The sequence below is a fragment of the Leptonotus elevatus genome, chromosome 13, assembly GCF_054856555.1.
Source record: "Leptonotus elevatus isolate MCC_2025b chromosome 13, RoL_Lele_1.0, whole genome shotgun sequence".
NCBI lineage: Eukaryota > Metazoa > Chordata > Actinopteri > Syngnathiformes > Syngnathidae > Leptonotus > Leptonotus elevatus.
Genome location: NC_141251.1, coordinates 7,127,838 through 7,155,292, shown reverse-complemented (window position 1 = coordinate 7,155,292; position 27,455 = coordinate 7,127,838). Strand labels below are relative to the sequence as shown.

At 38.4% G+C, this 27,455-nt stretch overlaps 4 protein-coding genes across 7 annotated transcripts in view; 3 read left to right on the top strand and 1 right to left on the bottom strand.

The window, feature by feature from the left end:
- Window positions 1–4,218, bottom strand: part of piezo1 (piezo type mechanosensitive ion channel component 1 (Er blood group)) — a 42,642-nt gene extending 38,424 nt beyond the window's left edge. The window contains exons 1-5 of one of the 2 annotated variants that reach the window (XR_015096831.1): window positions 3,633–4,218; window positions 2,091–2,186; window positions 1,768–1,933; window positions 1,025–1,166; window positions 198–405 (exon numbers count right to left, since the gene is read on the bottom strand). Coding sequence is in view for 1 of the 2 variants with exons in the window: in XM_086092510.1 (XP_085948636.1) it covers window positions 198–405; window positions 1,025–1,166; window positions 1,768–1,933; window positions 2,091–2,186; window positions 3,633–3,696 (676 nt within the window). In the remaining variant the exon portion in view is untranslated. The remainder of the gene's footprint in view (window positions 1–197; window positions 406–1,024; window positions 1,167–1,767; window positions 1,934–2,090; window positions 2,187–3,632) is intronic. The other variant, XM_086092510.1, reaches the window with a different exon arrangement.
- A 1,778-nt stretch (window positions 4,219–5,996) lies between these two features.
- cdt1 (chromatin licensing and DNA replication factor 1) lies at window positions 5,997–12,719 on the top strand. 3 transcript variants are annotated; one of them, XM_086092512.1, is made up of 9 exons: window positions 5,997–6,578; window positions 7,755–7,987; window positions 8,508–8,702; window positions 9,880–10,025; window positions 10,619–10,719; window positions 10,829–11,017; window positions 11,107–11,265; window positions 12,043–12,244; window positions 12,343–12,719. In XM_086092512.1, the coding sequence occupies exons 1-9, from the start codon at window positions 6,126–6,128 to the stop codon at window positions 12,504–12,506; spliced, it is 1,842 nt and encodes a 613-aa protein (XP_085948638.1). In that variant the 5' UTR covers window positions 5,997–6,125; the 3' UTR covers window positions 12,507–12,719. The 3 variants fall into 3 exon arrangements, with proteins under 3 accessions (XP_085948638.1, XP_085948640.1, XP_085948639.1); XM_086092514.1 differs by lacking the exon at window positions 5,997–6,578 and adding an exon at window positions 7,300–7,399; XM_086092513.1 differs by lacking the exon at window positions 5,997–6,578 and adding an exon at window positions 7,337–7,485.
- A 780-nt stretch (window positions 12,720–13,499) lies between these two features.
- On the top strand, window positions 13,500–19,514 carry aprt (adenine phosphoribosyltransferase). Its single transcript, XM_086093110.1, has 5 exons — window positions 13,500–13,687; window positions 14,995–15,098; window positions 16,546–16,679; window positions 17,727–17,805; window positions 19,107–19,514. The coding sequence occupies exons 1-5, from the start codon at window positions 13,599–13,601 to the stop codon at window positions 19,244–19,246; spliced, it is 546 nt and encodes a 181-aa protein (XP_085949236.1). The 5' UTR covers window positions 13,500–13,598; the 3' UTR covers window positions 19,247–19,514.
- Window positions 19,515–20,400: 886 nt separating this feature from the next.
- Window positions 20,401–26,973, top strand: fbxo28 (F-box protein 28). The gene is made up of 5 exons (XM_086093871.1): window positions 20,401–20,602; window positions 23,383–23,492; window positions 23,913–24,051; window positions 24,813–25,008; window positions 26,164–26,973. The coding sequence occupies exons 1-5, from the start codon at window positions 20,414–20,416 to the stop codon at window positions 26,667–26,669; spliced, it is 1,140 nt and encodes a 379-aa protein (XP_085949997.1). The 5' UTR covers window positions 20,401–20,413; the 3' UTR covers window positions 26,670–26,973.
- Window positions 26,974–27,455: the final 482 nt, after the last annotated feature.

Here is a 27,455-nt window from a genome sequence, read left to right as displayed (position 1 = left end):
AACTGTAACGGAATATATTTTAAAAGTAATCCTCCCGACCCTGCAAAGGACGCTCTCACTCCTCTCACATGACCTTCCTCTATCACACCGTTTTCAGATGCTTAACATTCCGGTTTCTGCAAAAGAGCCGAAATAGGCCTATGGCTAAATTAGCATGAACTGATTGAAACATATTTCTCGGTTTATGCAGGTCCTACCAGCCAAAGCAAGTAGGCTAATGGCAAATATTCTCCCAAGGTCCAGCAGTACTTTATGGACGACAGTCTTCAGATGCTCAGCCAGCTGCTTGGCTAAGGTTGCAGTTGAAAACGCCTGAGTGGTGTCACTGGGAAATAATCCTTCTTCATCTTCATCCGCTGATTCTTGCTCGATTTCATCCTCATCATCAGTTTCTTCTTCTTGCATCTGTGTTCAAAGCGAGGAAAAGAGGATGTGCTTTCAAGGATTGCATTTGAAACAACAAATAAAAGAAAGCAGAGGGAGTTTAGGTGTAGCAGTACACCATTTCAGAACTGCGCATTATACAGCCCACTAGATCATGAAGCTGGAATAAAACTAAAAATGTAGCTGCCATTCATTATATGAAGAATCAGGGGTGGGCAATCCCGGCCCTCTGGCTTTTAGAGGTTTCCCTCCTCCAACACACCTGATTCCAATTAACTGGATCGTTATCAGGCTTAAGCGCCGATCATATGAATAAAGTGTGATGAAGAAGGGAAACATCCAAAACCTGCAGGACTCTGGTCCTCTGGCCGAAATAGTAGATGTCATGGTATTAACGCAGATTAATCACACTATTGATTTTGACCGCAGATGATCCTTTACACATGGATGGCTACGCACAGGTTGTGTTTGAGCAATAAACATAACTACATAAATTAAAGCATTTAATAAATGTTTGCATATGACATTAAGATTATTTTTTCATGTCAAACTATCAGGGTCATTTTTTTTTCCATTTTAAGTTACTGTTATTTCAAAATGCCCAAAATTATTTAGAAAAGTTTCAGTGATAGCAACTTACTGTTGTAATATTGGCTGCAGCCAGTGTTTCTCGGTGTGTGACCAATCTTCTACAAAAAATGATGGTTAACAAAGAAATCCCAAACAGCACCAGGTCGGGGCACAGAAGGCGCAATACAGTCCAAGGATCCTTCAGCGGAAGCCTGGAGAAAACACATATTCATCTGGTCATATAGTATCGTGTATTCATATATTTAAGATTAAGCCATGTTTTTATTTTTTTATTTTTAGCAATGATCTAACGTCCTTTCAATGGGCTGACATGCTATGCTAATTTTTATGTACTGTACGGTGGGCCTCCATTATTTACAGTAGATAAGGACTGTGCCGGCCTGTGAATAACAAAAAATATGCATATAAATTAGTGCCTATTAACAAATAGATTTTTTTTACCCTCCAAAATCTTGAAAAAACTGGGGATAAACCTCCGATAAGGGTTTTTCATGAGAAATATCTATCTATCCATTATCCGTACAGCTTATCCTCACTAGGGTCGCGGGGTTGCTGGGACCTATAATAGCTGTCTTAAGAAAAAAATAATAATATATATATATATATATATATATATATATATATATATATATATATATATATATTTATTTATTTATTTATTTTAATCTGTGAATAGGTGAATCTGCAAGCATGTATACATTTGAGTTCTGTGGAAGTAACAGGGACGCACACCCTTTAATTGAGAGCAATTAGGCCACTTGGGAAACACGAATATAGACAATACTGACATACCTGGACAGTCCTATGTGTCTGGTTATGATATCCACATTTGAGCAGTTGTCAGCAAGAGCAATTTTGAGAGGGGGGTAGGTGTATAGTACTGTCTGGAAGCAGACATGAGCAAGTATAAAAAGTAGACTGGTACATAATATTGCTCTGATGAAATGCCCTGTATGTCCTGAAAGATAAAGACAAAACAGAAAAAGAGTGTCAAAATTAAACTCGATTTTTTTTTAAAAACTTTTTTGTACAACTTCATAACTTCATGCTGCCAGGGCTGACATTTTTTAATTGACCCAACTCGCAAGATGATTTGGTCATACATGTGATCTTACCTCTGATGGTGTGTTTGTTGGGAGACAGAAACCACGGCAGCAACAAGAGGTAAATAAAGTAAACCAGGGACAGTACGTTGTGGCGAAGAAGGCAAGCTGCAAAAACACAAAATTAGTTGTGTTACCTAACAGCATCATTGCATCCAATACAGCAAAACAAGGATAAAATGTTTTTGCATGTGTACAGTGAATCAATGCTATTTATTTGCAAGGGATACGGACCGGTAAATACACCTACAAGCGTTTTCCATATTGTCAACTCATTCAGCTTTCACGTCAAATACCCAAGTCATATTTTAACGTAGTTGGAAAACAAGAAAAATCATAATTTTTTGAGAAAACACATTATTTATTGATTTTGTAACAGTAAGTTAGTTACATGTCAATCGCATTACAACAGTAAGCTAAAGTAGGCAAAAGATGTCATGATTGTCTAATTCTCTTAAATATGAATACAAAGATAACCAAAGCATTTTTTCCATACACTAGGGGAGAAAGGAAGCAGAAGAACAAAGACAGTTTAGCTGACAATTTCCTGTCAGAGAACAACAGGCACTGTGCACCATCTGTACGCTTCATTTTCCATCTTCTCTCACCAGCGACCCCCTAGTTCACAAACACTCCTGATATGTCTCACTATAATGTTAAACTGCTGCCAAAACAGATTCTGTATGAATATTTTTGGTTTACACTAACAAGGAATTACATACTTTACCTATCAGTACTGGCACACAAAAAAAAATCGGCCCTGGTATGTTGACATAAAGGGACGCTTGATTGAGATGAACATGGACACTTATATGAAAGGTCTCTATGTAAAAATGATGTCAGCACTAAAATTCACCCCCCTAAAAAACTAAGTAGTGATTTAACATGTTTTATATGACTACATTTCACACATTTATATATATATAATATATATAATATATATATATAATATATTATATATATTATATATATATATATATATATATATATATATTAGTGCATAGAGACTACTTTCGGAACTAAGAAAAGGTGTGTCCATGCAGGGTACACACAAATGCGTTGTTGTTACTGTTCATCGCAAGGTAAATACCTGACATTTCATTCCACTGCACCTCCACATTCCACGTCAAATTGTGTGGCTTGTGTGGAGTTTTCCACACGTATTAAATATTACAATTTGCACAATCATTTCAAAACCACGGATTACGCATGTAGAACTTTCACAGCTAGTCCACAGAGAACGTGCACGTCCATAACCAACTTGATCGATATATATATATATATTTTTTTTTTTTTTTGTGTCCTGTAGTAACTTGGGGGAAGTCCTATAAAGTTTGTTAGTTGAAAATAACACGAACTGTGGTGAGAAAAGGTTACACCCTAAAACATAACGTTGTTATCACTTTCAGTTACGTGTGCAAAAAAAAATGTTTTTTGTTTGATTAGTTGGCCGACGTTACGTCAGTTTCGTTTGCGGATCTCGGAAAGTCCTGGACACTAGAACAATGCCACACTCAGTTTTCATGAATTAAAAAGTCAAAGCCGATGGCTTACCTGTTAACAATGCCACTGGTAGAAAAAAACAGTAAATAAGCCAAACGACCAATTGAAGATCCATGTCCAAACAAGAATCTAAATCCAGATGGCAGCGATGTTTCAGTTCATTGTTCGCATATCTCACGAGTCAGACCAACTACTGTAACTTTGTCCACGATGTTCGAGAACGACCAAGTCCTTTTAAAGTGAGTGGCGTACTTTCTAAGGACACTTTAGCATAGTCCTGGATTTTAAAAAATGCTCCATTCTGAGTCGAAGCAGAGGACGGCGACTTCACTGGTTCTGACGGCAAGGAAAAGGTTGAGTTGCACGTCTTCCGCTGGAGGGGAGCCCAGTCTTAGTAATGAGGATGGAAAAAGTGATTCATGGGCAAGTGAGAGTCTGAAGGACGTTCATAGAGGAATAATTCATAGTTGCTGCCTGGTCACCTCCCCTCTGAAAATTATTGTCCGCTATGTCTGCGGTGAGTGCAAACAACATTTGCAGAGAATATAAAACGAATTATGCTGAATGTTACTGTAACCTCTGTCTTTAGACTTTAAAGGCGACTTGTATAAAAACAAAAATGTTGACCAAAAAACATTATATTCAACTGTCTGACCGATAGCCTACTATTGAAGGGATGCCCACCTGTTGCAAATAATTTTCAGTTTGGTAAGTAGCGCCCTCTACTGTCTAAACCCTTTGCCCCAATACATGGAGAATCTATAAAACACCTTTATAATCCCAATTCAAATTAAACATAACCACCATGTGCATTCCCAAATGCCAGCCTTCCAATAACAACAGGGCTGTTCAACTTTGAATCAGCTATTTTTTCCAAAAACAAAAATCCCAAAGTGATTTTAATTCCTGATAAGAAACAGACAACAAAGTGGAATTATTTCCCACAATATGTTCAATATAAGAAAAAAGGCCCATCATGGCACACATCGTGGTGCCCATTTATACATTAAATTACAAGTAGCAGTTTATTGATATTTTGGCAACTTTTGACCCAATGTATGTGCTTGTATGCAGAGGTCACTTTGCCTCACCTGTACAACTCTACATGAGAAGAGTGTGAGAGTTAGTATTGCTGCACTCATATTGGCCTAAAGCCAATAACCTGGCAAGAGCTAGATTGATCATGTGAATCACTCAAAGGAGTTCTCCACAATATCTGTCTGGGACTGTTCCAATGTGATCTGCTCAGGAAAGGGGGGACTTTCTTCAATATTAGTGGCTGATGCGGCAAATTGGACGAATCACAACTGATGACATTGTTGTTGTAGATAAAAAATAAATAAAAAAACATCTCTCAATAAGGCAACTGTGAGTAATTCTGCAAGAACAGAATTAATTGCAGCCTCCATGCATTCATCCATGTTAGGTTTATTTGTTTCCCACAGTTTCGGCGCTTCTTGTTTTCGTCACAGCCGCATGTCCCTCCCTCAAATATAATACCGCTTTGTGATTGGTCCGTACAAGTAGTGTACGGATTGGTGAAAATCAGCGGGCTCGTAAACCACTGATGTGTATATATTACTGGATAGCCAATAGGCCAAGACCTATGAGGCCGCAAGGCCGCCATATTGCTCCTCCCAAGAAACTTTCTCGCCATACGATCCTATACATTTACAGTATCGAAATTGGAGAACATTTGAGACAGTACGTAGTAGAAACAGCATGATGTTTTAAATTTGTTTAATATAAACAAGAGGATTTCAGACATTTTACAACTTGCCTTAATACATGTATAAATTATATGCTTAATGGTGGTTACAGGTTACTTGTATATATTTTTTTTATTAAAGAACTGAGCGATAAAAGCAAAACTTGTTAAAAATAGTTTCCCTCATATCCCTTTAGAGTCTTCTGTCTGTCAAACCTGAAGCCCATGTGAAAGTCATCTGATCATCATCATCATCATCAGATTAAAGGTCTTGCACGTTGTTTCTGGTGCTGTTTACCAAATATATTAGCGTGTGTATATGAATAGGTGATTTAGAGGCACTGAGACAGTAATTTAGTACGAGAATTGCCAATCTGCCACAGCCATAATGGCGGATGCACTGATGTATTAGCCCCCCCAAGTTGTGACTGAATGTAATAAAGCATGGATTCCTTCCTACAAACGTATTATTATATACATGAATTGTAGTCATTATAAGCTAATTGAAAAGGTAGGTCATAGTTCTTTTATGTTGTTGTTTTTCGCCTCTTTTTTTTTACACTTGATCCGATCAAATTAGTTATGTCATGTAAAAAAATTAATATAATGGAATTTAAATGCCAGCTAGTCCCCCCCCCCACAAAGGTTATGTTAAAAATAAAAAAAATAAAAGTTGTAATACTTCCGGGGTTTCGCCGGACTGGGGACGGAAATGGGCGTGCTTTATTCGATTCCGCGGGAAACTTATTTATTCTTCCTGCGATCACAATCTTGGCAAAGCAGTTTTTCTAGCCTGCGACTGAAGAATCCTCAAGTTTTTACTGCGTTTATGAATCATGTCTCAGGCACTGGTAACAGATTTCTTCTCTCGGAGGAAGAAAACAACGGGTGATTCGGTAAAACCCAGAAGCGCCGCTTCTCGTGGCTCGTCAAAAAGCAGCACGGTCAACTCAAGAGAAGTCTCCTCTTCAAACGAAGACATTTTCTCGAAATCGTCCCCAAACCAAGTCCGCGATGAGTTTATGCGAATTATCGACACGGCTGCGAGTTTATCCACACGAGAGTCTGCTACTTGCAAAAAGACCATCGATAATCCACCCACTTCCCCGATATCAAAACGGACCTCTCCAAACGAAGAAATTGGGACGGACAGAATTTTGGCTTCCACGGAACCCCGCACAGCAAGGAAGAGGCGTCAAGTGGATGATTGTTCTCTCGACAAAATTAAAGTTCAAGCAAAATCGACAAGAGTGACCACACAGAAATGTGACCCCTCTGATACAAAACAGGTAAGGTTTTGGTTCGCATGTCTATTTACCTGTTCCGAAGTGAATATGTCGCCGTGACCGGCAACTCGCCACTAATTGCTACTTTGCAAAGTGAACTACAAGTACAAATTCTGCGCTAGTGGGGAAAAAAAGTATCTTGGAGCCATATGCTCAAATGAACAGAAAATGAGCTATTTACAGGAGTCGAGACCCTTTTCCTGTTTGTAAACTAAGATGACGTAAACGGGATGCGCACGCAGCGCTGAGGCAGAAAGGACCCCTTACGGGAAAAAAATATATTTACCAGTATATTATTTGAAATATATTGCAACATATTCTAATATAGTATTTCCCAATACATGCTACAATTTATTATATGTTGTAAATACATGTAATACCTATATTTGTGATGCATATAACACAGGATGTATCTTCATATAATATATTGTAAAATATCCCCCCCCAAATGCTGTTTTCCATGTATCAAAATATATTTAGCACGAATATATAATATATGTGTTTAAATATTCAAAATTATATTCATGTATATATTTATAAATATCCACATTCATGTATTGTAATTTATATAGGAAAATGTTTTGGTTATATATGTAAATATATAGTGTCGCATATATTTTCAATGTATTTTACGTATATGGAAAATTCTATGGAAACATACATAAAGCTGCCTGATGAGTGAGGACGACTAGCCGTTGACACTGAGATGCGGCCAAATGAATGAGACTGATGGTGTGTTCCATATGAGCACTCGCGGGGAGCTTCGCTCGTGCCCGTAGCGAAATCATGACGGCAATATTTCATCCACGGTGGAAATGCAAAATGTTTGTAGTCTGTATATATATATATATATTATGCATTTTTGACAATGACGCTGGCTGGCTGTCGGGCATCTGCTTGTCTCTTGCTGGTAAACCTGGAAATCGATTTTTCATCTATATGTGAAAGCTTCTGTGCATTTGATGGGCGGAAATTCGTATTTTCAATACTGGAAAAAACAGCAGCCGATACTTCCCATTCGTGAAATGTTATGGCAGAACTGCTTTAATGAATGAATGCTTTAACATGATCATTTTCATATTCTTATTGGAACACCTAAAAGTATATTGCTTGTAAACAATGAAAGTGAGTCAGTTGAATTGACAGAATAATACATTTAAGAAACACTTCATCTTCCAGACTCATTGTGGAGAAACTACTACAGCCCGCAAGTCTCTCCTTCGGAGGATCAAGAAACAAGCTGATGACTTGGGCACATCTCCTTCGGTTTCCACATCATCCGTTTCATCCTCCGTGGCTGTGTCCAAATCAGCTGTGACTCGAGCAAAAGAGCTTGCAGCTAAAGCTAAGAGGGCAAAGCAAAGAGACTCAGAGGATGAAAAGTTACACAAAGAGACACAAGCTCAAGAGAGGTGATTAGATTTTTTTTTTTCTGTGCGATTGCTTTGTGTTGCGCTAGAAGTACTGGTATGTAAATTGTGACCAATGGGGTAGATCAAGTGATTTATCAAAATGGAGGTTATTCATCATTTATCACAGTACTTATGATCGTGTTAACACTTTTATTGAAGCAACATCTTGATGAAGACAAGATTAAAGTACTTAAAAACAAGCTCTGGGGAGACGCTGCCATTTTAGTGGGTGGAAACAACATTATCATGATGCATTTACGCCAAGACAAAGCATGCTCGTACCGCACCCTGCCTCGCCATTCTGATTGAAAGTGTTTACATGGCGCTCGTTCCACGTCACGACGGAGTACCGGGCGTGGAGCTTGCGTTGTATAAATACATATTGTAATGTTTGAAATGATCAGGCCAAACGATGAGCTCGTCACAATTCCGAAGTTTTTATTTCTTAAATTTATATTGTGTATAGCAGCAAACTGTATTTTCTTTTCACATATACCCCCCCTGCCTTTTTGTCATTCAGTATTCAACTGCCAGCATACCAGAAGTATCACAATCTAGCCCAGGATGCTCGTCCAGGCCTCTCCCTGCCTTACCAGTTCAAGGTACTGGCTGAGATGTTTAGGAGCATGGACACGGTGGTCGCTATGCTGTTCAACCGTTTGGAGACTGCGACTTTCTTCAAGATCAAAAAGGGAGTTCAGGATATGATGCACAGGTAGGTGTGACTTTACAGCGTTCCCACATCCAGTCGTCATTTGCTTCTTATGAATTGTGAACCACAGATTCTTTACTTTTTTGGGAGGTGGAAAGGACCTATCCTGCAATTTGGCAGAAACAGCAGAAACTGCATTTTAAATTCTTATTATTTTCCTTTCGTCTTATCCCGTATTAGAATATAATAAATGAATGCAACGATTCATCGACAACCAATTGATTACCAGATGAATCGATAATATTTTTTTTGGGGGTGGGGGTTTGCATTCATTGATTATTCAGAAACTTAATCGTCCTAGTTAGTTGCATCGCAAAAAACGAATGACACTTGTGTAACACACACACACACAGAGAGAAAAAAAATCAAATTTGCCATTGATGACTCGGGTAAGTTAATTTTCCCGGGAAAATGTACGGCAGTGATAAGGATGCCACTGCACCACACTTGAAAAGTGTAATATTTATCTCATACTGTCGTCATAGTTACCTCATTTGCTCCCCCCAAAATATAAATATGTTCTATTTTAAATATTACAATGTTCCCAAAGACATATTTATGTTTTTTTAGTTTTTTATGCTAGAGCATACAGAAGGCTTTGATGCCGCCTCTGAACTGTAGAGAATGCTTGAAGCGATGGTAGTTATTACAAAAACGGCCAGCAAGTGGCAGCAGAGTATAAGAGATCAACCAGGGCCATGTTGCAAAAAGCCCTTTCCCCACTGTTTTAAACAGATTTGTGAATAATGATGAAACTTAGCTATAGTCTAATGCTAATTGCTGCAAAATGGAAACAGTTGGAAATATTTTTTTCTGATGAACAAAGAGACTCTAATCTTTCTTTTGGTTGGTTCCAACAATATTCTGTTAGCCTTGCAAAATCAGTCAAAATCCAGTAAAACAGCCGGGAGCGAAGGGGGTTGCTACAGTGGAAATGGCTGAGACTTAATGAGTTAATAAGAGTAGTTAAAATCGATTAAAAAAAAAAAGCCTTAGTATTAGTTCTTACTTTCATAATAAAGATGAAGATAACTCGGATTAAAATTTACCATGTATTTCTCTTATGCCACTTGTATGTACGTAAGTCTTCAGAGTTTGTGTTGTGCGCATATATTGGACTGAAACATCAATTAATGTATTTAGAATTGTAACATATTTTGTCCCTTTTTGGTATGTGCAGACAGTTTGAAGAACACCACATTGGCCAAATGAAGACAGTTTTTCCTGAGGCCTATACCTTCAGACAGGAAAAGAACATCCCAACATACAACAACTGCATAAAGAAGGGCAGCTACCAGCTCACCGTTGAACCTGTACTTTTCTGTGGTTCGTAAACTTTTTCAAACCTTTCAATACAGTGTACTGTGATGAAACTACAAGCCTTTGTATGATCAGATTTGAAAGCACTCACTGGCAAGAGAGGAGGTAAATCCACGTAGCAGTGTCGTTAAATTGAAAAAAAAGTCCAGAAAGTAAAAACCCTGCCACAGTTTGGCTTTAGGCCCTGATGCTAGCTAGCGCCCTAACAGGTAAACAAGCACCATGGGAGCTAGCTAGGGATCTAGCTAGCAAGCACCTGAAAGTAAAAACCCTGCCACAGTTTGGCTTTAGCCTCTGATGCTAGCTAGCTAGCTAGCCATTGATGCTAACGGAAACAGCCATTGATGCTAGCAAGCTAGCTCCCTAGCAGGTAAACGAGTACCATGGGAGCTAGCAAGCTAGCTAGCACTTAGGGCTAAAGCCAAACTGGCAGGGTTTTTGCTTTCTGAACCTGGATTTTCCACCTCTGCGTTTGTATAAAATAAACTGATTAGTAACAAATTAATGACAGAAGTAATCCGTGAAATGACAAACTGCTCATGATGCTGTCATCACAATATTGGTTGATACATTTACTAATGTGTACTGATCATTTATAGGCCAAAAGGAAGGTAGACCAGTCTTGACAGCCTCTGATCTTTTGGCAAGACGACACACCTTCCATCACAACCTCATTTCCATTGTTAAACACCACCACAAGGTCAGTTTTAATCGTCTGGATTTGGCAGCAAATGTGTTGCATTGGTGGAAACAATGTGGATGAGGTCTTTTCCGATCAAGTTTTTTTCACACAATGTTTCCATTTTCAGCGATTCCTCTCCTCGTTAACACCTCGCGTGTGTGTGCCAGACGACCAATTGACCCGCTGGCACCCTAACTTTAATGTGGACACTGTACCAGCTGTGCAAGCAAGCTTACTGCCACAACCTCCTCGCATTGACAAACTGGCAACTGCCGAGGAGGTGCTGTGCAAGGCCCACTCTCTCATCACACCCAAGGTCCTGGAAAATTGATTTTGTATTATGCACCATATCAACCCATTATCATTGTCTGAGTACATTGAATGTGATTTGTTTCTTTCACACAGATGGAGAAAGCTCTGGTTTCTCTAGTTGAGAAGGCAGAAGATAAAAAAACTGCACTAACTAAAGAGACCTCTCCAAAAATTCTGAACTGCACGCCAATGTCAGCGTCACCTCGTATTCCAAATGCACTGAACGGCGTATCGCATTCCTTGGTAGACAGGGTAAGTATCTCATGTCTTTTTGTTTGTTTTTAGAGTTGTTGCACCATTGGCAGCATTCTGCGGAATTACATAAATTGTTGAGCACTTTACAAAAAAGCTTGAGTATTTTCATGCAAAACGACTAAATTTAAGATAGGTGCGTCTGATGTGCGTGTACAATTTTCTTTGCTGCAGTTTTTGATATACCGTGAAACCCTGCTTCTATAATAACTTATCGTGATGTTTAGATATCGTTACTTCCCTGATGGAGATGTGGTGCTTTAAATATCGCAGCATGTTGATGACGATATTGTGGCAATTTTGACTCATTCAATCCCAGTCATTTTCGCTGAAGCAATCCCCTTCGCTCCCGGCGGTTTTGCTGGATTTTGACTGATTTTGCACGGTCCACAGAATATTGTGTTCTATTGCTATAAAAACATGGAACCTACCAAAAGAAAGATTAGATATTTCTATCGGTTTCCGTTTTGCAGCCATTAGCATTAGAATATAGCTAAGTTTCATCATTGTTCACAAATCTGCTGTGGGTAAATCAGCTTTTTTCAACATGGCCCTGGTTGATCTCTTATACTCTGCTGCCAACTGCTGGCCGTTTTTGTAATAACTACCATTGCTTCAACCATTTTGTGCAGTTGAGAGGCTGCATCAAAGTTCTGTATGCTCTAGCATTTAAAAAAAAACGTATACATGCGTCTTTGGGACACTTAAAACTTTTAAAATAGAACATATTTATATGTTTTTGGGAGTTTTCAGTGTTTTAGATTGTTTTTGTTCTAGATTAGGGCAAAGGAAGCCCAGAAGCTCCAGGCTGCTATGACTCGAAGCCCTTCTCAGGATGAGCGTCTCTTGATGATGTCCCGGCTCGGGGAGCTAGCGAGGATTCTTCGAAATGTTTTTGTGTCCGAAAAAAAAACGGCTTTAAATATGGAAGTCATTTGTAACCGGATGGTCGCCAGCTACAGATCTGCCCTCACTTCAGGTTGGTCAGCATCAAAAAGACGAGACCTGAATGCTACCAAAAAAATATATAAATCAGATTAAAAGATTAGCTGATGTCTTCTCTCTTTCTGCATTTAGGTGAAATGGAAAAACACATCCGATTGCTGGCGGAGCTCACACCCATCTGGCTTTCCATACATCCAGTCAGGAAGGACTTGTACCTTAAACTGAACAAGCATATGGACGTCAGTGTAATTGTGGACAAATTGAGCTGCAGCCTCAGAGAAGCGGAGAAACTCTAAGTGCAATTTTGTGACTGAAATCAAGCCCTGCCACAGTTAACTTGTTCACCGTCGTTTGAAAACAGTCTTTAAATGACTGTCATAAGTGTTGCTAGGCATGTTTAAGAGGAATCTGTTTTGTTTCCCTCAATCTGTAGTATTGCTTGCAAACTTTTTTTTTTTTTGTTAACTTAATTGATTCATATGACAATGTGCAAGTATTAACAAGCAAAAATTAAAGGAGTGAAGAAAATAAAGTTGTCTCTATTTGCAGCTGTAACGGCTTCTGGTAAAGTTTAATAATGGGGCAGGAAGTCAAATAGTAGGCTTTATTTACCTCTTAGAGCATTCCATAATGGTACGGCAAATAGTACTTTATTTACCTAGTGCTTTTCCACCTTTCATATGGAGGACCAAAACTGCCAAGATTAAAAATCAATAAATGAATAAAAGTGGAAATAATAACGGATATAAAAAATATAAATCAAAAATTAAATACTAAAAAAATAAATGTAATTAAAAATAAAAACTATATATACAGTGCTACTCAAAAGTTTGTGAACCTCTTAAGCAATTTGTACTTTGTTTCAACCTGATTTTGTTCAATCTGAACCATTTACATTTTTAATGGAATAACAGGTGTAGGTTTATCAATTCAATGCATTGTTCTTTTTTTAATAGTGTAGTCCAAACTTAATTAAGAGTTTTTGGTCAAAAATTTAACTGTTTGGTCACCACCAAAACAGTCATGTTTGGTAACAATTTTGAAAGGTCTTCCAATTCTTGAATGATATATTACAACTTTTATATTGATTTTTTTTTTTTATTTATTTACTTATTTCATTTATTTATTCGTTTTAGTTTAACTTTCATTGATTTATTTTTGTAGATTTGGTCTTCCATACTTTACTGGATTATGAAACGCCGTGATCTATCCACAGGGCCATCGGACTACTCGCCCCAGTGAGTGTTCCTGATGCATACGTGACGGTGGCGCGGAGTTTGTCCAAGTGGTTTTGCCGTACACTTCCGGTGCAAATTTCGCTCCGAATGCAGTTCAGGCAATACACGGCGCACTCGTAAGGGCACTTTTAGTATCGTGTTATTAAATCAATGGAAGGACGCTCAGAATCCAAAATGCAACTGCTTCGTCGAAGTATCCATGCCGTTCCAGACTTTCCTAAGAAGGGCATCTTATTCAGGTAATACTTCGTTTTAACAAAATACTCCCTAACACGTTTTGTGCCTTGTAGTGGTGACCGAATGGTTTCCATTGCGCTACACAAAAAAAAGTATGTTATGTGTTTAATTGTATGACATAAAGACATGAAGTATATGCGGAGAAGCTGGGCAACTGCATTCGAGGATGGTCGGAAGTCGGACTTTCCCGACTTCAAACCAGGAAGTGTGTACGGGAACGCCCCCTTGAATTCGGATTTTTTTTTTTATTGAACAATTATACACAAACAAACAAGGCACTCAATCATCAAATGACAAATTACTTGAGATAGATTGAGCATAAACATTTTTACATTACAATTGAACATAGAAAATAGAAGGGAAAAAAACAAATACAAATAAAAAGCCAACATAAATTATATTTGCAAGAGGACTTTCTATAACAAATCAAATATTTCCAATAAACAAACTAAATGAAGGGCTTTTCTATCCATGACCAATTTCAAAGATTTAGAAAATAGAAAGTCATTTTTTCCAGTAGAGTAGACAGAGTTTTGTTTTTAAATAATCTGCACTTAAGAATAAAACAATTCCCTAAAAGCAACAAAACATTCAAAACAAATTCTAATTTCTTATCTTCTTGAAACACACCAAAGATAAAAATAGACTCTTCTGTCAGGAGGAAATCAATATTTTTTTTTAATTGTAACCAACTCCTTAAATTAGTCCAGAAGGAATGTACTGCATTGCAATGAAAGGAAACCTGGTTCAGGTTTTCTACATTCACAACACAGGACACACAATTATTTAAATCAAAGTCAAACATTAGTCTTAAAAACTCCTTTGTCGGGTACATTTCGTTTACAATTTTGAGTTGGGCCTCTTTTGCTTTGGGAGGTACTGGAAATTATATATACCGGTAATTCTATCTTATGTTTTTAATTTTGTCAATCTCAAATTGTTTCAAAATATATGACCTTCATACCCTTTCGGAAATTTCGAAGTCGGGGTAAAAAAGGACCCCGACTTCACCGACGGACTACAATGTGACGTCACTCTACAATGGCGACCCCTTTGGAAACACTGACCGTGAATGGTAAAACACAATTTACTCGAGTATAAAACTAGATAGCTTTCTTCATTCATAAATATTCGACATAACTTCACGTAACACAACGTACGTGACAGTATGCCGCTATCTCCCTGCATCAAACTATACCGGAGGCAAATTCCTTGTGTGTTTAACTTTTTACATAGTTGGCCAATAAAGATGATTCTGATTCTCATAAGTAAATGCCCATGTGCATAATGTGCAATTTGTCTCCCGCAGAGATATATGTCCTATCCTGAAGGATCCAACTGCCTTAACAGCAGTTATTGACCTGTTTGAAGAGCATGTGAAAAACAAAAACTGGGAGGTCGATCTGATTGTGGGTAAGAAACATCACCTCTCAAACAAAATCACCGTCAAATGTAAATTATCAGATTTTTATAGTTCCACGCCGAGTCGGCCTTGGTCGGCCCCCCGGGTTTCCATTTGACTTTTTGGGGTTCGAGGAGTTACAATGGAACCACCTTTCGGTCGTCTGGCGCCAAGCAGGGCCGTGGCGTCACTGTCATCTGATCGGCTAACAGCGACGCCGCAAGCAACTCTGTGGCACACGCCCATTTCCTTATTCACGCCAGTGAGGCAAGAGGCACCTGCCGGTCTTCGCCAAAGTCATAAATATACAGTATATACAATAAGCGTAATAATGTTTTACAACAACTATAACTGAACTATATTTACAATTTAATATAACATTAGTGAAACATACACCAAGCAACCAAAGGTAAATGGTGGGAGCATTTACTACTCACACCTTGCAGTCCCCTTTTTTAGGCCAAGATTTGTAGTTAAGTGACTTAATGCAGTGAGCAGTTAAGTGACATTTTAATTCCTAACCTTTATGACTATGCAAATCTGTCTGCAGAGTGACCAATCGACCCACACTTAATCCAACTGTCACACAAATGCTGGTTTTTGTTTGCATTTTTTGTATGTTTTGAAATACATATTTTGTACTACTGTATTATGGGTATAAAATTAGTCAAGGAATAATAGGCGGTTTACCATTCAAAATACTTGTTTAAACAATGGTTAACTTGAAATGTTATCTGAATTAGAATTTATTTCATTGTTGTACAGCAATACAATGACATTAAAAGCTTAAACTTAAAAATGCCACCATATAAAAACAAAACACAATAAACAATGACGATGCCCAATCTGTGCAATTTTTGCTGAAAAGCAAGATAGATATAAATAGGAGAGAAAGAAAAAAAAGTGATATTAACGCACAAAAAGTAGCGTACCATTAATCTAATGCAGACATTTGCAGGTTATGTAGAAACATATCATCACTGTTATGTGAAAATCAACTTATGTCAATTTGTCATTTTTTACATGTTTGTTTTGGGGATCAAACTGAACGCAGACATCCCAAAAACGTAAAAATCAAAAAAAAATGAAGGAAAAAAATGGACAAAAGTGTTTTTCACATAACAGCGATGATATGCTGTTTTCCAAGCGGTGTCTTTTTAAAGGACGCCTCTGAACAGAAAGCCAATACCTGTCCGTTTGAAAATGTGTGGCGCGTGACGATCTGTTAATCAACAAGTCGTACATCAAGCAAGAGTGAAATAATTCTACTAAGCCGCAAAACTTCTTCAACGATTTTAGGGAGTATAGATCATTCAGTAAGATAAGCTTTATTAGTCACAATGGGGACATTTACAAAGTATTCCTGAACTGTCATCAGAATTATTATTTTTTTTTACAGTACAAAAATATTAGCTTCATGTGTTACTTTGTGTGTGTGTGTTTGAATTTGACTGGCAGGTTTAGATGCTCGCGGTTTCCTGTTTGGGCCGCTTCTTGCCCAGCGGCTGGGAGTTGGTTTTGTCATGGTCAGGAAGAAAGGAAAACTTCCAGGAGCCACCGTGTCTGTGGCATACGATTTGGAATATGGGCAGGTACAAACACGCACCCACGCACACGTACATACCAGAAGTTGCATTTAACGCTGTTGAATGAAGTTTATTAGCAGGGCGTTCTAGCCATAAAGCTCTATTGGGGGCACAGGCCCCCCACCACAGTGGTCTGTAACCACCGGTCTACGGCCCGGTACCGCTGGCCACATCATTAAGTTAGAAATGTAACAGATTATTGCCTGTCCATAAAATACCACCGGTCCATGAAGGAAAAAATTTGGGGGACCACAACTGAACTTGTATCCCCTTCCTCCCATCCACACAAACACACAGACAATAATACATTTTTATTTGCATAGCACTTTTCAGAATAATCAGACACTTTACAAAAATAAGTCAAAACATTCAAATTCTCACTTTAAAGTCAGAATTCTGACTAGCAAAGGCTTTAGAGGCGAGTTATCTAATATTTATGAGACCGTTTTTTTCCTTAATAAATGTTTAGGTCCGGATTCAGACTATCATGGGCATCCAGGGTTTTGATCTTTGGGACCGTTTTAAAATACAATTTATGTTGCTGTTGTTGCGCTGACGTCGTTTTGTGTGTTTGCATTTTGTAATGTTTCCTGATTTTGTTGTATTCTTCATTTTTTTGTGTATTTGTTTTTCGAAGTATGCTGTTATATTAGTCTTCTGTAGTAATGCGTTAATGTGTGGTAAAATTGTACAGGAAAATACACACACACACAAAAAACAATAAAGCATTTTAGAATAATTACACAGTCATGAGCCAAGTATTCCAATGCTAACCTATGCTAGGCCAATCAATACTTGAATCAATGATGTGACATAGCCAAGTCCTTCCAGGTCAATCCCCCAGAAATTGGCAGATTGGGTCATATTTGGGCAAAATCAATCTCCCATCTTAAATTTTTTTTTTTTAACAAATCTACACACACAAGGATTGTGTTGCTATCTGGATCAAATGACACTACTTAAACAGCTATATGTTTAAAAAAAAGTGTCACGGTTCTGCATAATGTCTTCACAAAACCACTTAAAGGTATGCCATTTGCTGTACTGTTCTAGGCAGAAGCAGAGATCCAAGTGGATGCAGTGACACCTGGGCAGAAAGTAGTGCTTCTTGATGACCTTCTCGCAACTGGAGGTGAGATGTTTTATTTGGTGTGGGAGCTATTTCGTCAACGACCCGATCTAACAAGCAAATCTGAACTAACATCGAATCTTCAGAATATTAAATCATACTCGCTGTTTAAATCTGAAATGAAGAAGTGCCAACTGGAAAAATATCTAGTCTGATCCCCATAATTCATTTGTCATAGTATTTTTCATACAAAGGGAGGGGGGGGGGTGTCAATGGTAAAAAGAGTGCTGCTTCCCTCGTGCACATGCTCTGTTTTGCGGCAGGGAACCCCATTGTGCGTGGGAACAGGGGCGGATTTAAGAAATTTGGGGCCCCAGGCAAAGGTAGGCATTGGGGCCCTTTAGAATGAGAAGACAATACACAAAGCAACAGGTCATTGAAATAAATAAATAAATAATAAATTAATTTGGAAAAAAATCTCAGTGGACAAGCAACAGGCCGTATTAGGAGAAGTTGGCGGATCTGTCTGTTGATAAAGAATCTTAGGCGGCATTGCGGACGGGACATATCGACGGTCGAGTCCTCCACACACTACGCGGCCAATTTGAATGCCGGAGGGGAAAGAGGAAGTGGTAATCGCTATTCACTGTTTGGAATTTACTCACTGATGAAAAGGGAAAAGTTAGAACTGTCAGCGTGCTGCGGCGTCCTGCTACGGAGGAGCTAGTTGCTAACCCGCTACATGCTAACGTGAGTCAAGAGTTCCACATTCCTTACATATCATACCATTGAAACACCATGATAACAATAAAAACGTCAAAACTTGCGACTGGGAGGAAAGTTCGTTTTGCGCCCGATGTAATGCGTCGTCGTAGCGTAATTAGGTCATAATTACGGTGCGCGCGCACGTCCTTGCGTCTTTGTGAGAGATGAAGGCTGGATTACGTTACTAACTACATTTTTTTTTTAACAAGTAACTAAAAACTGTATCAGAAGAATACAATTTAAAAGTAAGCCTCCCAACCCTGCTTATATAGCATAATATGTATAGATAGATATTTTAATATACATTGATACTGTCTTTAGAGTCTGCTTGATTTTTATGCCTCAAAATTAATCAAATTGATGTTTTTAAGTATGAAATATTTTAAATTGTTCGCATTCCCAATTACCCTCCTAGAGTGGCCGTATACTAAAAAAGAATCAGTGCGCGCCCTACTGCCCTGCAAAATTTGTGCTAATTGACCGCAGTCAATTAAAAAGTTTTTTTGCTTTAATCCTTGGCCTAATAAGTCCTCCACTGGATGTTAATCGACAGATGTTATTTTGTGCCTTCTGTTTAAGACGTTTTGTCTTGGTTCTAGGTACTCTCTTTGCAGCTTGTGAACTAATGAAGAAACAACATGCAGAAATTCAAGGCTGCATGGTCGTTATTGAGCTGACTGAACTGAAAGGTATTGACAGATTGAAACCACACAGCGTATTCTCTCTGGTTCAGTACTGAGTATGATTGCATTCTTTCTGTATTCATTAAACTATAAAGCCAAACGTATCATATTAAATACAAGACATTTTGAGCCCTCTATTTCATGAGAATAACACCCCCCCCCCTCTCTCTTAAACCCCTGATGTATTTTGAGAGTTATAGATGTATGAATTTAAATCATTGTAGCTGGATGTGTCAAATATGACACAAATCTATGTAGATGTTGATTTTCCCCAAAAAAATTTGTTTGTTCAAAAGGACCAATAAATACTCTACTTACAAAGAATCAGAATTGTCTCTCATATATTTCATGGTTCAGGCTTAATAGGGTCCAATTATGCAGCTATCAGGTTTTTCAAATATATTTTACATCAGAAAATGTGACCCTCTTCAACCTGTACATCTTGTACTCCATACAAACTCCAATTCCAATGAAGTTGGAATATTGTGTGAAATGTAAATAAATATGATTTGCAAATCCTTCTGAATCGATCTATCTTAAAGGACCACAAGGCCTTTATTCAAGCATGGCCAGTTGATTAAAAAAAAAATGCCTACGCGTTTCGGCCTTCTTCAGGGCAAGCTGAAATGGATTGTCATAGAACTGCTTTTATATGGGTAAGTCACATGTTCCATGTAGGCTGGGCACACAGTCAGCTGGTACTATTAACATCCAATCAGCAATACTTTTAAAAGTCACTACTAAAAAATGAAACACAAATCAATATACAATTATTTACAATGTATTTTTGCAAAGAGATCTTAAAGAAAACGAATGATTATTTTTCTGTCTGTCTGTCTGTCTGTCTGTCTGTCCATCCTAAAGTACAAATGATATATAATATTTTGAAGAAATTCCCTTTTGTGTTGAGTTGAATACGTCCTGATTTCATTTCTGTAATGTCATTTAATTGTTATTATTTTCTTTATTTTCTTTTTCTTTTTATGTATGTAAACATTCTATGTTTGGTTTTTGAATTTTTTTTTTTGTGAACTTCTGTTCCCTTGGAAGTTATTGTTGATTTGTATTGAAAATTGATTGTTGCCAAGTTTGTATGTCTTACTGCAAATAAACAGTTAAAAAAAAAAAGTCCGACTTCCGACCATCCTCGATTGCAGCAGAAGAAGAAGACGAAGACGTATAATTTCCAAACGTCATTTCCGCCCACTCAAGCGGAGATTAAAATGGCTACAAACGTGGAGCGAATAGATGGCCGTGTTGGTTCTTTGCCTTTGGACGTTGCGGCACTCAAACAACCAATTCCTTCAGTGGACCAGACCCATCAGGAAAACCCTCTTCTAGGACTACCTATTGTGGCCATCGAGGCAATCCTCAATTTTTTGTCTTACGATGAAATCAGTGTGCTGCGCTCGGTAAGAACAACAAACGAAGTGGACATTTTGCCGTGACCGGCAGGTCTCTATCAAGCGCTATTTGGCCGTGAATCGCGCGAGAATTGCACGTACAATTTCTTCACTGGTGAATGTGTACTAACTCGTGGCATAATGGTTTAAGGCGTTCGCCCCGAATTTGCGCGTTCATGGTTTCTAATCCCGCTTTGTACTTAAAAAACAAACAAATGTATATTATATTTTAAGGTTAAGGTTAGGCTGGTAATGCCGACAACAACGTGGGAATTATAGTTAGAGTTAAAACGATAACATCATTAAGATGGTAATGCCGATAGCAGCCTATCTATCGTGGAAAAACAAAATACAGTACACAGAAGGGGTGAACTGAGGCAGGGACTACTTGTTCCGACGATCGACCAATTCTCGTCAAAATAGCGCTAGCAAGAAGAGTTGCCGGTCTTACTACTACTAGAACCTAGTTGTATAGATTTGAGCATAAGCCTTAAATGCTTTTTGCAGTTAATAATTTGAAACGGCTTTTTGTTTTTTCCTTTGTGTTTTTATAGAGACAAGCACAACAATAACAAGGTATAGACCAATAGTTTTTTTTCAGGGCCGATAGCAATGCAGATTATTAGCAGCCAAGGAGGCCGAAAACCGATATTTGAAGATGATATTCATTTTCAGTAATAAAAAAAAAAGGGGCAGGGGGGTTATAATATTGGTGTCAATTTAATACAATTGCCAATCTTGACTTTGTTGTAATATCGTAAAGCATGTTTATTGAACAATTGTTCAGACTTTTCAAAATGTAGAAGTATTTTTTTTTATCTTAGACAATTGACAATACATTCAGAGAGCTTCCAAGATTATTAGTATGTTTTAGAGTTAATTGGAAATTTAAGCAAGTAAATACCATAGCTCTCTATAGTTTTCTACAGTAAATATCCCCCCCCCCCCAAAAAAAAAAATTGAAACAATTGAAGTCTTTAACTTTCACATTTCTTTGATTTAATGTCAAACAAAAACAAAGGTTCAGAAGGTTTTCAGGATTAGTAGCATCTCTTATAAAGTTAACTGAAAATTTAAATACTCGGTCCGGCGACCAATCAGAGCCGTTCGTGGCAAAATAACAGGAGAGTTGCCGGTCACAGCAAAAATATCCACTGCCTTAAGTGTGATACAGACGCATGTTGAGTTTCCACGTGGAAAGTATGACAGACATCCAAAAGTATATTGCTAGCAGATTAGCTCATTTAAAATGGTCATATAGAAATGCAAATGTGACTGCCAGTGTTATTTAAACTGCCTTCTTCAGATCATGTTAATGCAGTATTAATAGATGTTTTCTTTGTTGTGCTTAAAATAGTAACATATCCCACCATCCCGTGCGGCCAACCATATTGGTAGGTACGCCCTCCCGGTGTAAATATTTGCATTTATTTTATGAAAGGTTTTCAGTGGCCAGTTTCACCTTTGAGGGACACTAGACTTTAATGTACAACCTTCGGAGCATAAAAGACAAAGAAGTCTGTGCCCTCATTTCAAGGTCACGCCACCCACAGTAAGGTGTGTAAGTGACACACTTGAGTCAATCGGATAATCTGCCCAGCCAAATTAAAATGTGCGTTGGCGTGCTTCTGACTTTAAGTGTAACTCAACCCCTCACTAATATTTGAAAACGGCCTTCAAAGTGGGCCTTGCTTGGACGACCGTTGTGCTTATATACACCACGGTGGCAGACCGACTACGTCGGATTCAAGAAGTGATCTCGGTAGCCTCTGCTCGTCCAATGAGAGGACAAACAGCCAAATTGTGTTTATCCCAATGTTTAACTCAATCACTCCCAGGCATTTTCACTGAAGCAACCCCCTTTGCTCCCGGCTGTTTCACTGGGTTTTGACTGATTTTGCAAGGCCCACAGAATATTCTGTTCTATTGCTATAAAAACATGGAACCTAACAAAAGAAAGATCAGTCAAAAAGTATATTTCTATCTGTTTCCGTTTTGCAGCAATTAGCATTAGAATATAGCTAAGTTTCATCATTATTCACAAATCAATTTAAAACAGTAGGGAAAATAGCTGGTTGCAACATGGCCCTGGTTGATCTCTTATACTCTGCTGCCACCTTTTGTAATAAATACCATTGCTTCAAGCATTCTCTTCAGTTCTGAGGCTGCATCAAAGCCTTCTGTATGCTCTAGCATAAAAAAACATGTAAATACATCTTTGGGACACTGGTAATATTTAAAATAGAACTTATTTATATGTTTTTGGGAGCAAATGATTTAACCTGAAGATGGGGCCACACAGCATTAGCAGATACCCGTTAATAAAGTTTAATATCGGCAAAAAAAAGTGATTTGTGATTGAGTATACCCCTTTAAGCACACGGGAGAATATGCTCTTTATGCTAATGCGATTAATTACAATTAAAAAATTATAATCGCCTGACGCCCCCAATTTTTAATAATATTTTTTTTTATTCATTCACTGCCATTGACGGCTATAAATGTCAAAAATTGGACATTTAAACTATTTTTATGAGTTCCACATTTTTTTCCACTTATGTTAACAAGAGTATGAAAACCTAGAATGTTTTTATTGTACATTTCGAACAGACATAAAATTTGTGATTAATCATGTTAAGTCATGCGATTACAATTTTTTAAATCGCCTGTCACCCCTAAATTTTAATTTAAAAAAAAATCATCAATTTATGGCAGTGAATGAGTTAAGCACAGGGGAGAATATGCTCCCTGTAAGAATAACATGACCTTACATTGTTTATACTCTCCAGGTTTGTAAGCGAATGGATATGATCTGCCAACGTGTTCTTAATCAGGGCTTCCTTAAGGTGGAGCGGTATCACAGCATGTGTCAGAGGCAAGTCAAAGCTCAACTTCCCAGGTGAGTGCCACTTGTCAGAAGACGTCACCGTCCCCTCAAGCTTAAGTATAAGGTCGCGTAAAGAGCCGACAGTTCTAAAATCATGTCGTGTAAACCAGGCTGTCGACTTGTCCCTAGTTTTTGCTAACATTAAGCCATGGTAAGCTTTTTCTCCATCGTGAACATAAAAACAAATGCGTCAGGTATAGGATAAGTTTAACCTGGGATAAAGCCCTAACCCTGCTCAAGAAGTTGGTTAAAAAAAGATTTTGTGTCGCCAATCATTTGTGTCCAATCAATCAATTTAATTAGATTGTTTTGTCTCTCTGGCATCTCTCTGCTGACCGCATGCAAATTGAATCGAGGCGCTCTAGAGTCTCAGCCACATCTTGTGCTATTTATTGTACAAACAACCATTTGGACTACTTTTATTCCCCCTAGACGGGAGTCTGAACGGAGAAACCACTCACTGGCTCGTCATGCTGACATACTCGCTGCTGTGGAGACGCGCCTTTCTCTTCTTAACATGACGTTCATGAAATATGTTGACTCCAACCTCTGCTGCTTCATCCCTGGAAAGGTTTGTGATGCAAACTCAATGACTCTAAAAGTCATATTTGTAAACTAAAAGTGATGCAAGTACTGCTACAAGTGATACAAGTACTACTTCTACAAGTACTACTAAAAGTACTACTACTACTTCAAGTACTACAACTATTACTACAAGTCCTTGCGTCTTTGCTGCCTTGCTACCTTTTTTTCTTCTTTTTTTTAAGATATTGTCTCACTGATTTCTGTTGCTGTTTGTGAACACAACATTTAAAACTCACGCTGAGGACGGCAGCCAACCAGGAACAAGCGTGAAACCGGTCCACCAATCAGGAGCTAGGGTTGGCACAGCGATATTTGCCTAATTTTCTGCCACTGGTAGTCGCTTGCCTCCACGACTTGGTTGGAGGAAAAACGTTGAGTCTCCGCCCCGAAAGGTTGCGGACAGGCCAAAACCTATTCGTCGCACTATACCTTTAATTATTCCGCTGTTTTCCCCTCCTTCAACTTCTTGTACATTTCTAGACTGATTCAAACCATTACAACTTCAACATATTCAGCTCATTTCAAGGTCATTTAATATTATTCCATGTCATCCATGGCATTCCATACCACTGGATATCATGCTACGATTTGTCATTGAGATCATCAGCCTTCACACGCAATTTCTCCAGAAATTGCATTCTCTATTTTAAGTCTTAATATTTGCCATATCTTATTGCTATTAATGTTCATTACTAGGTTCCTGTCTTTAAGTCATCATGCAGTATTGTCTTTGTCTATTCTTGTCAGGTCATAGATGAGATCTACCGTGTTCTTCGATATGTGAACTCGACTCGAGCTCCGCAGCGAGCTCATGAGGTGCTGCAAGAATTGAGGGACATCTCCTCCATGGCAATGGAGTATTTTGATGAAAAGATTGTTCCCATTCTGAAGAAGAAGCTGCCTGGAGCCGACTTATCTGGGCGCCTCATTGGTTCTTCTCCTGGTAGTCTCTCCCTTTTTCATAAATTCATTTATGTATACAGCGTTCCCTCACTTTTCAGCTGTTACATTCCACGCCCACCCGCGATCGCTGAGTTTCCGCGTAATAGAGAGCGTAAAAAAAGTTTTTGGGCCGAATTTCGGCGGTTCACCCGTTTTCTGGGTTTGGTCAGCAAACTGAGCCATGATTGGCCATTACCTTCTACTCACGCACAGGTGATGTCATCATCAATCGACAGCAAGTGGAAAAATTAGTTGATATGATTTCGGGATGGCGTTGTGTTGATTGAGAAGAGGCTCTCCAGCCTCCAACTGCTTTAATTGGAAATCTGAAGAAGCGGTGGCTACGATTTCGGATTGGCGGGTCGCCGCCACTGCATAAATAGAATGGAAACGCTACATTTAACACGGCTACTGGTGTGCTGGCTTTGCATGCAACACTCGCGTCAGTGTGAAAATTTGCCAACTATCTACTTCCGTGTGGGCGTAAGCGCCCGCTAATAATACATTTAATGAGAAAAATACTTTGGAAAAAGTAGATCGATTAAAACTGATGGATTTTGCTGCTGAAGTCATGTTCCACAAACGCAATATTAACTAATTTACTGCCATTGACGGTTATAGACGTCAAATCTTCAATTAAACTAGTTCTATTTAACTTAACTTTTTTTTTTTTTCATTTTGGTTAACAAGAGTATGAAAACCTAGATTTTTTTATTGTACATTTAGAACAGATATAAAATGTGTATGTATTCATGAGTTAACTCATGAAGTCATGCAATTAATTACGATTAAAAGATTTAATCGCCTGACGCTCCTAATTTTTAATAATCTTTTCTTTTCTTTAATCGCGTCAGGCGATTAAAATTTTTAATTGTAATTAATCGCATGACTTCAATAGTTAACTCACGATTAATAATACATTTTATATCTGTTCTAAATGTACAACAAAAAAAATTCTAGGTTTTCATACTCTTAACAAAAGTGGAAAAAAATGTTAAACTAATAGAAATAGTTCAAATGAATTTTTGACGTTAATAGCCGTCAATGAATGAGTTAATCACAATGCCGTGTTTAGGCATATTATTGTAAAGAATATTTCTCGGTTGATTTCCCCTTTCACAACGGCGTGATAATTAATGCATTTTGTTTCTTTCAGTGGCAGGTCCGTCAAGTTCTCTAGCCACCATGTCCTTGCTGGCTAAGAATGCCCCATCACGTTCTGAGATGACCAAGGTGCAGCAGCAGGTGAAGGTCAACGGCGCATCTGTGACAGTTTTGCGGAGAGAAATGCAAGAAATTCGTGTCAAGCAGTTAGAGCAGCAGAAGCAGCTGCAGGACCAAGAGCAGAAGCTGCTTGAACAGACACAGGTCATTGGTGAACAGAATGCCCGACTTGCCGAACTGGAGCACAAACTCCGTGAACTAATGGACAGTAGCGCTATGGGAGGATCCGCGACCACGTCCGTCCCCTCCACGTCCAACAATGCTGCTGCTGTGCCCTCCACTGCTTCCAGTCTCACGGCCATGGGGTTGGCAAGCGTCAGGGCCGAAGTCTCCTCTCCAGCCAGAGAGCTGGCTTATGAGGGAGAGCCGTCGTTAAAACGCACCAGAAAGAGCTCGGACCTTTTACGAAAATCGAAACGTTTGTGTAGCAAGAAATGAGACCGTGTTATTTAAATATAAGGACAGACTGTTTATACTTTTATCTGTATTCGATTTATCTTTGTGTTAATGTTTTCATGGTAGCTTGAAAATGATTCATTATTCATTTGGTCCTTAATTCATGACTCCAAAGCTACAGAAAGAATCTCGTCTGTCAAATGTTTAAAACTCAACTCGAGCTGCGAGCAGCTATAAAAGGGGCCTTGCAGCCTGGGCCACTAATGAGGTACTTGCACGTCGGGGTACTGGCACATGGGATTTAAGATGTTATTGAAAATGGAAAAATAAATACATATGTATTTTTTGTTTTGTGCCTGACCTGATGCTTATTCAAAATGTCATGAGCTTTCACGCACGTTTAGACCAGTGGTTAATTAGCAAGCTTTGCATGAAGCCTGATAACATTAGTTCACCGTCTATCACTTGTGGATCATGAGGTTAGAGGAGACTTTAGTAGGACTGAGAAGCTGCGGATGCTGCCATATTAGCACTCCCAAGAAACGTTTCTCAGCATGCAATCCTATACATTTACACTACCCAAATTTTGAGAACATTTGAGACAGTAATTAGCAGAAACAGTATGATTTATGATGTTATGAATGTGTGAATCATAAACAAGAGGACTTCAGACGTTTTACAACTTGCCTTAAATACATGCAAAAAATTATATGTTTAAGCTTAATGATGTTTACAGGAGGAAATTTGGAAAATACCTCTTCACAAAGCATTTGATAGTCCGTATTCAAGTCCTTCAAGATTGACAGAGAAGCAAAGTGTGACTGCAAT

Bases quoted from the DNA above. Each gene is read 5' to 3' on its own strand.
- aprt (XM_086093110.1), top strand. From the start codon at position 13,599: ATGGAAGGACGCTCAGAATCCAAAATGCAACTGCTTCGTCGAAGTATC. The intron at 13,688-14,994 runs GTAATACTTCGT...TGTCTCCCGCAG, and splicing joins AAGAAGGGCATCTTATTCAG to AGATATATGTCCTATCCTGA. The intron at 16,680-17,726 runs GTACAAACACGC...GTACTGTTCTAG, and splicing joins ACGATTTGGAATATGGGCAG to GCAGAAGCAGAGATCCAAGT.
- fbxo28 (XM_086093871.1), top strand. From the start codon at position 20,414: ATGGCTACAAACGTGGAGCGAATAGATGGCCGTGTTGGTTCTTTGCCT. The intron at 20,603-23,382 runs GTAAGAACAACA...TATACTCTCCAG, and splicing joins AAATCAGTGTGCTGCGCTCG to GTTTGTAAGCGAATGGATAT. The intron at 23,493-23,912 runs GTGAGTGCCACT...TATTCCCCCTAG, and splicing joins GTCAAAGCTCAACTTCCCAG to ACGGGAGTCTGAACGGAGAA.
- cdt1 (XM_086092512.1), top strand. From the start codon at position 6,126: ATGTCTCAGGCACTGGTAACAGATTTCTTCTCTCGGAGGAAGAAAACA. The intron at 8,703-9,879 runs GTAGGTGTGACT...TGGTATGTGCAG, and splicing joins GTTCAGGATATGATGCACAG to ACAGTTTGAAGAACACCACA. The intron at 11,018-11,106 runs GTCCTGGAAAAT...TCTTTCACACAG, and splicing joins ACTCTCTCATCACACCCAAG to ATGGAGAAAGCTCTGGTTTC.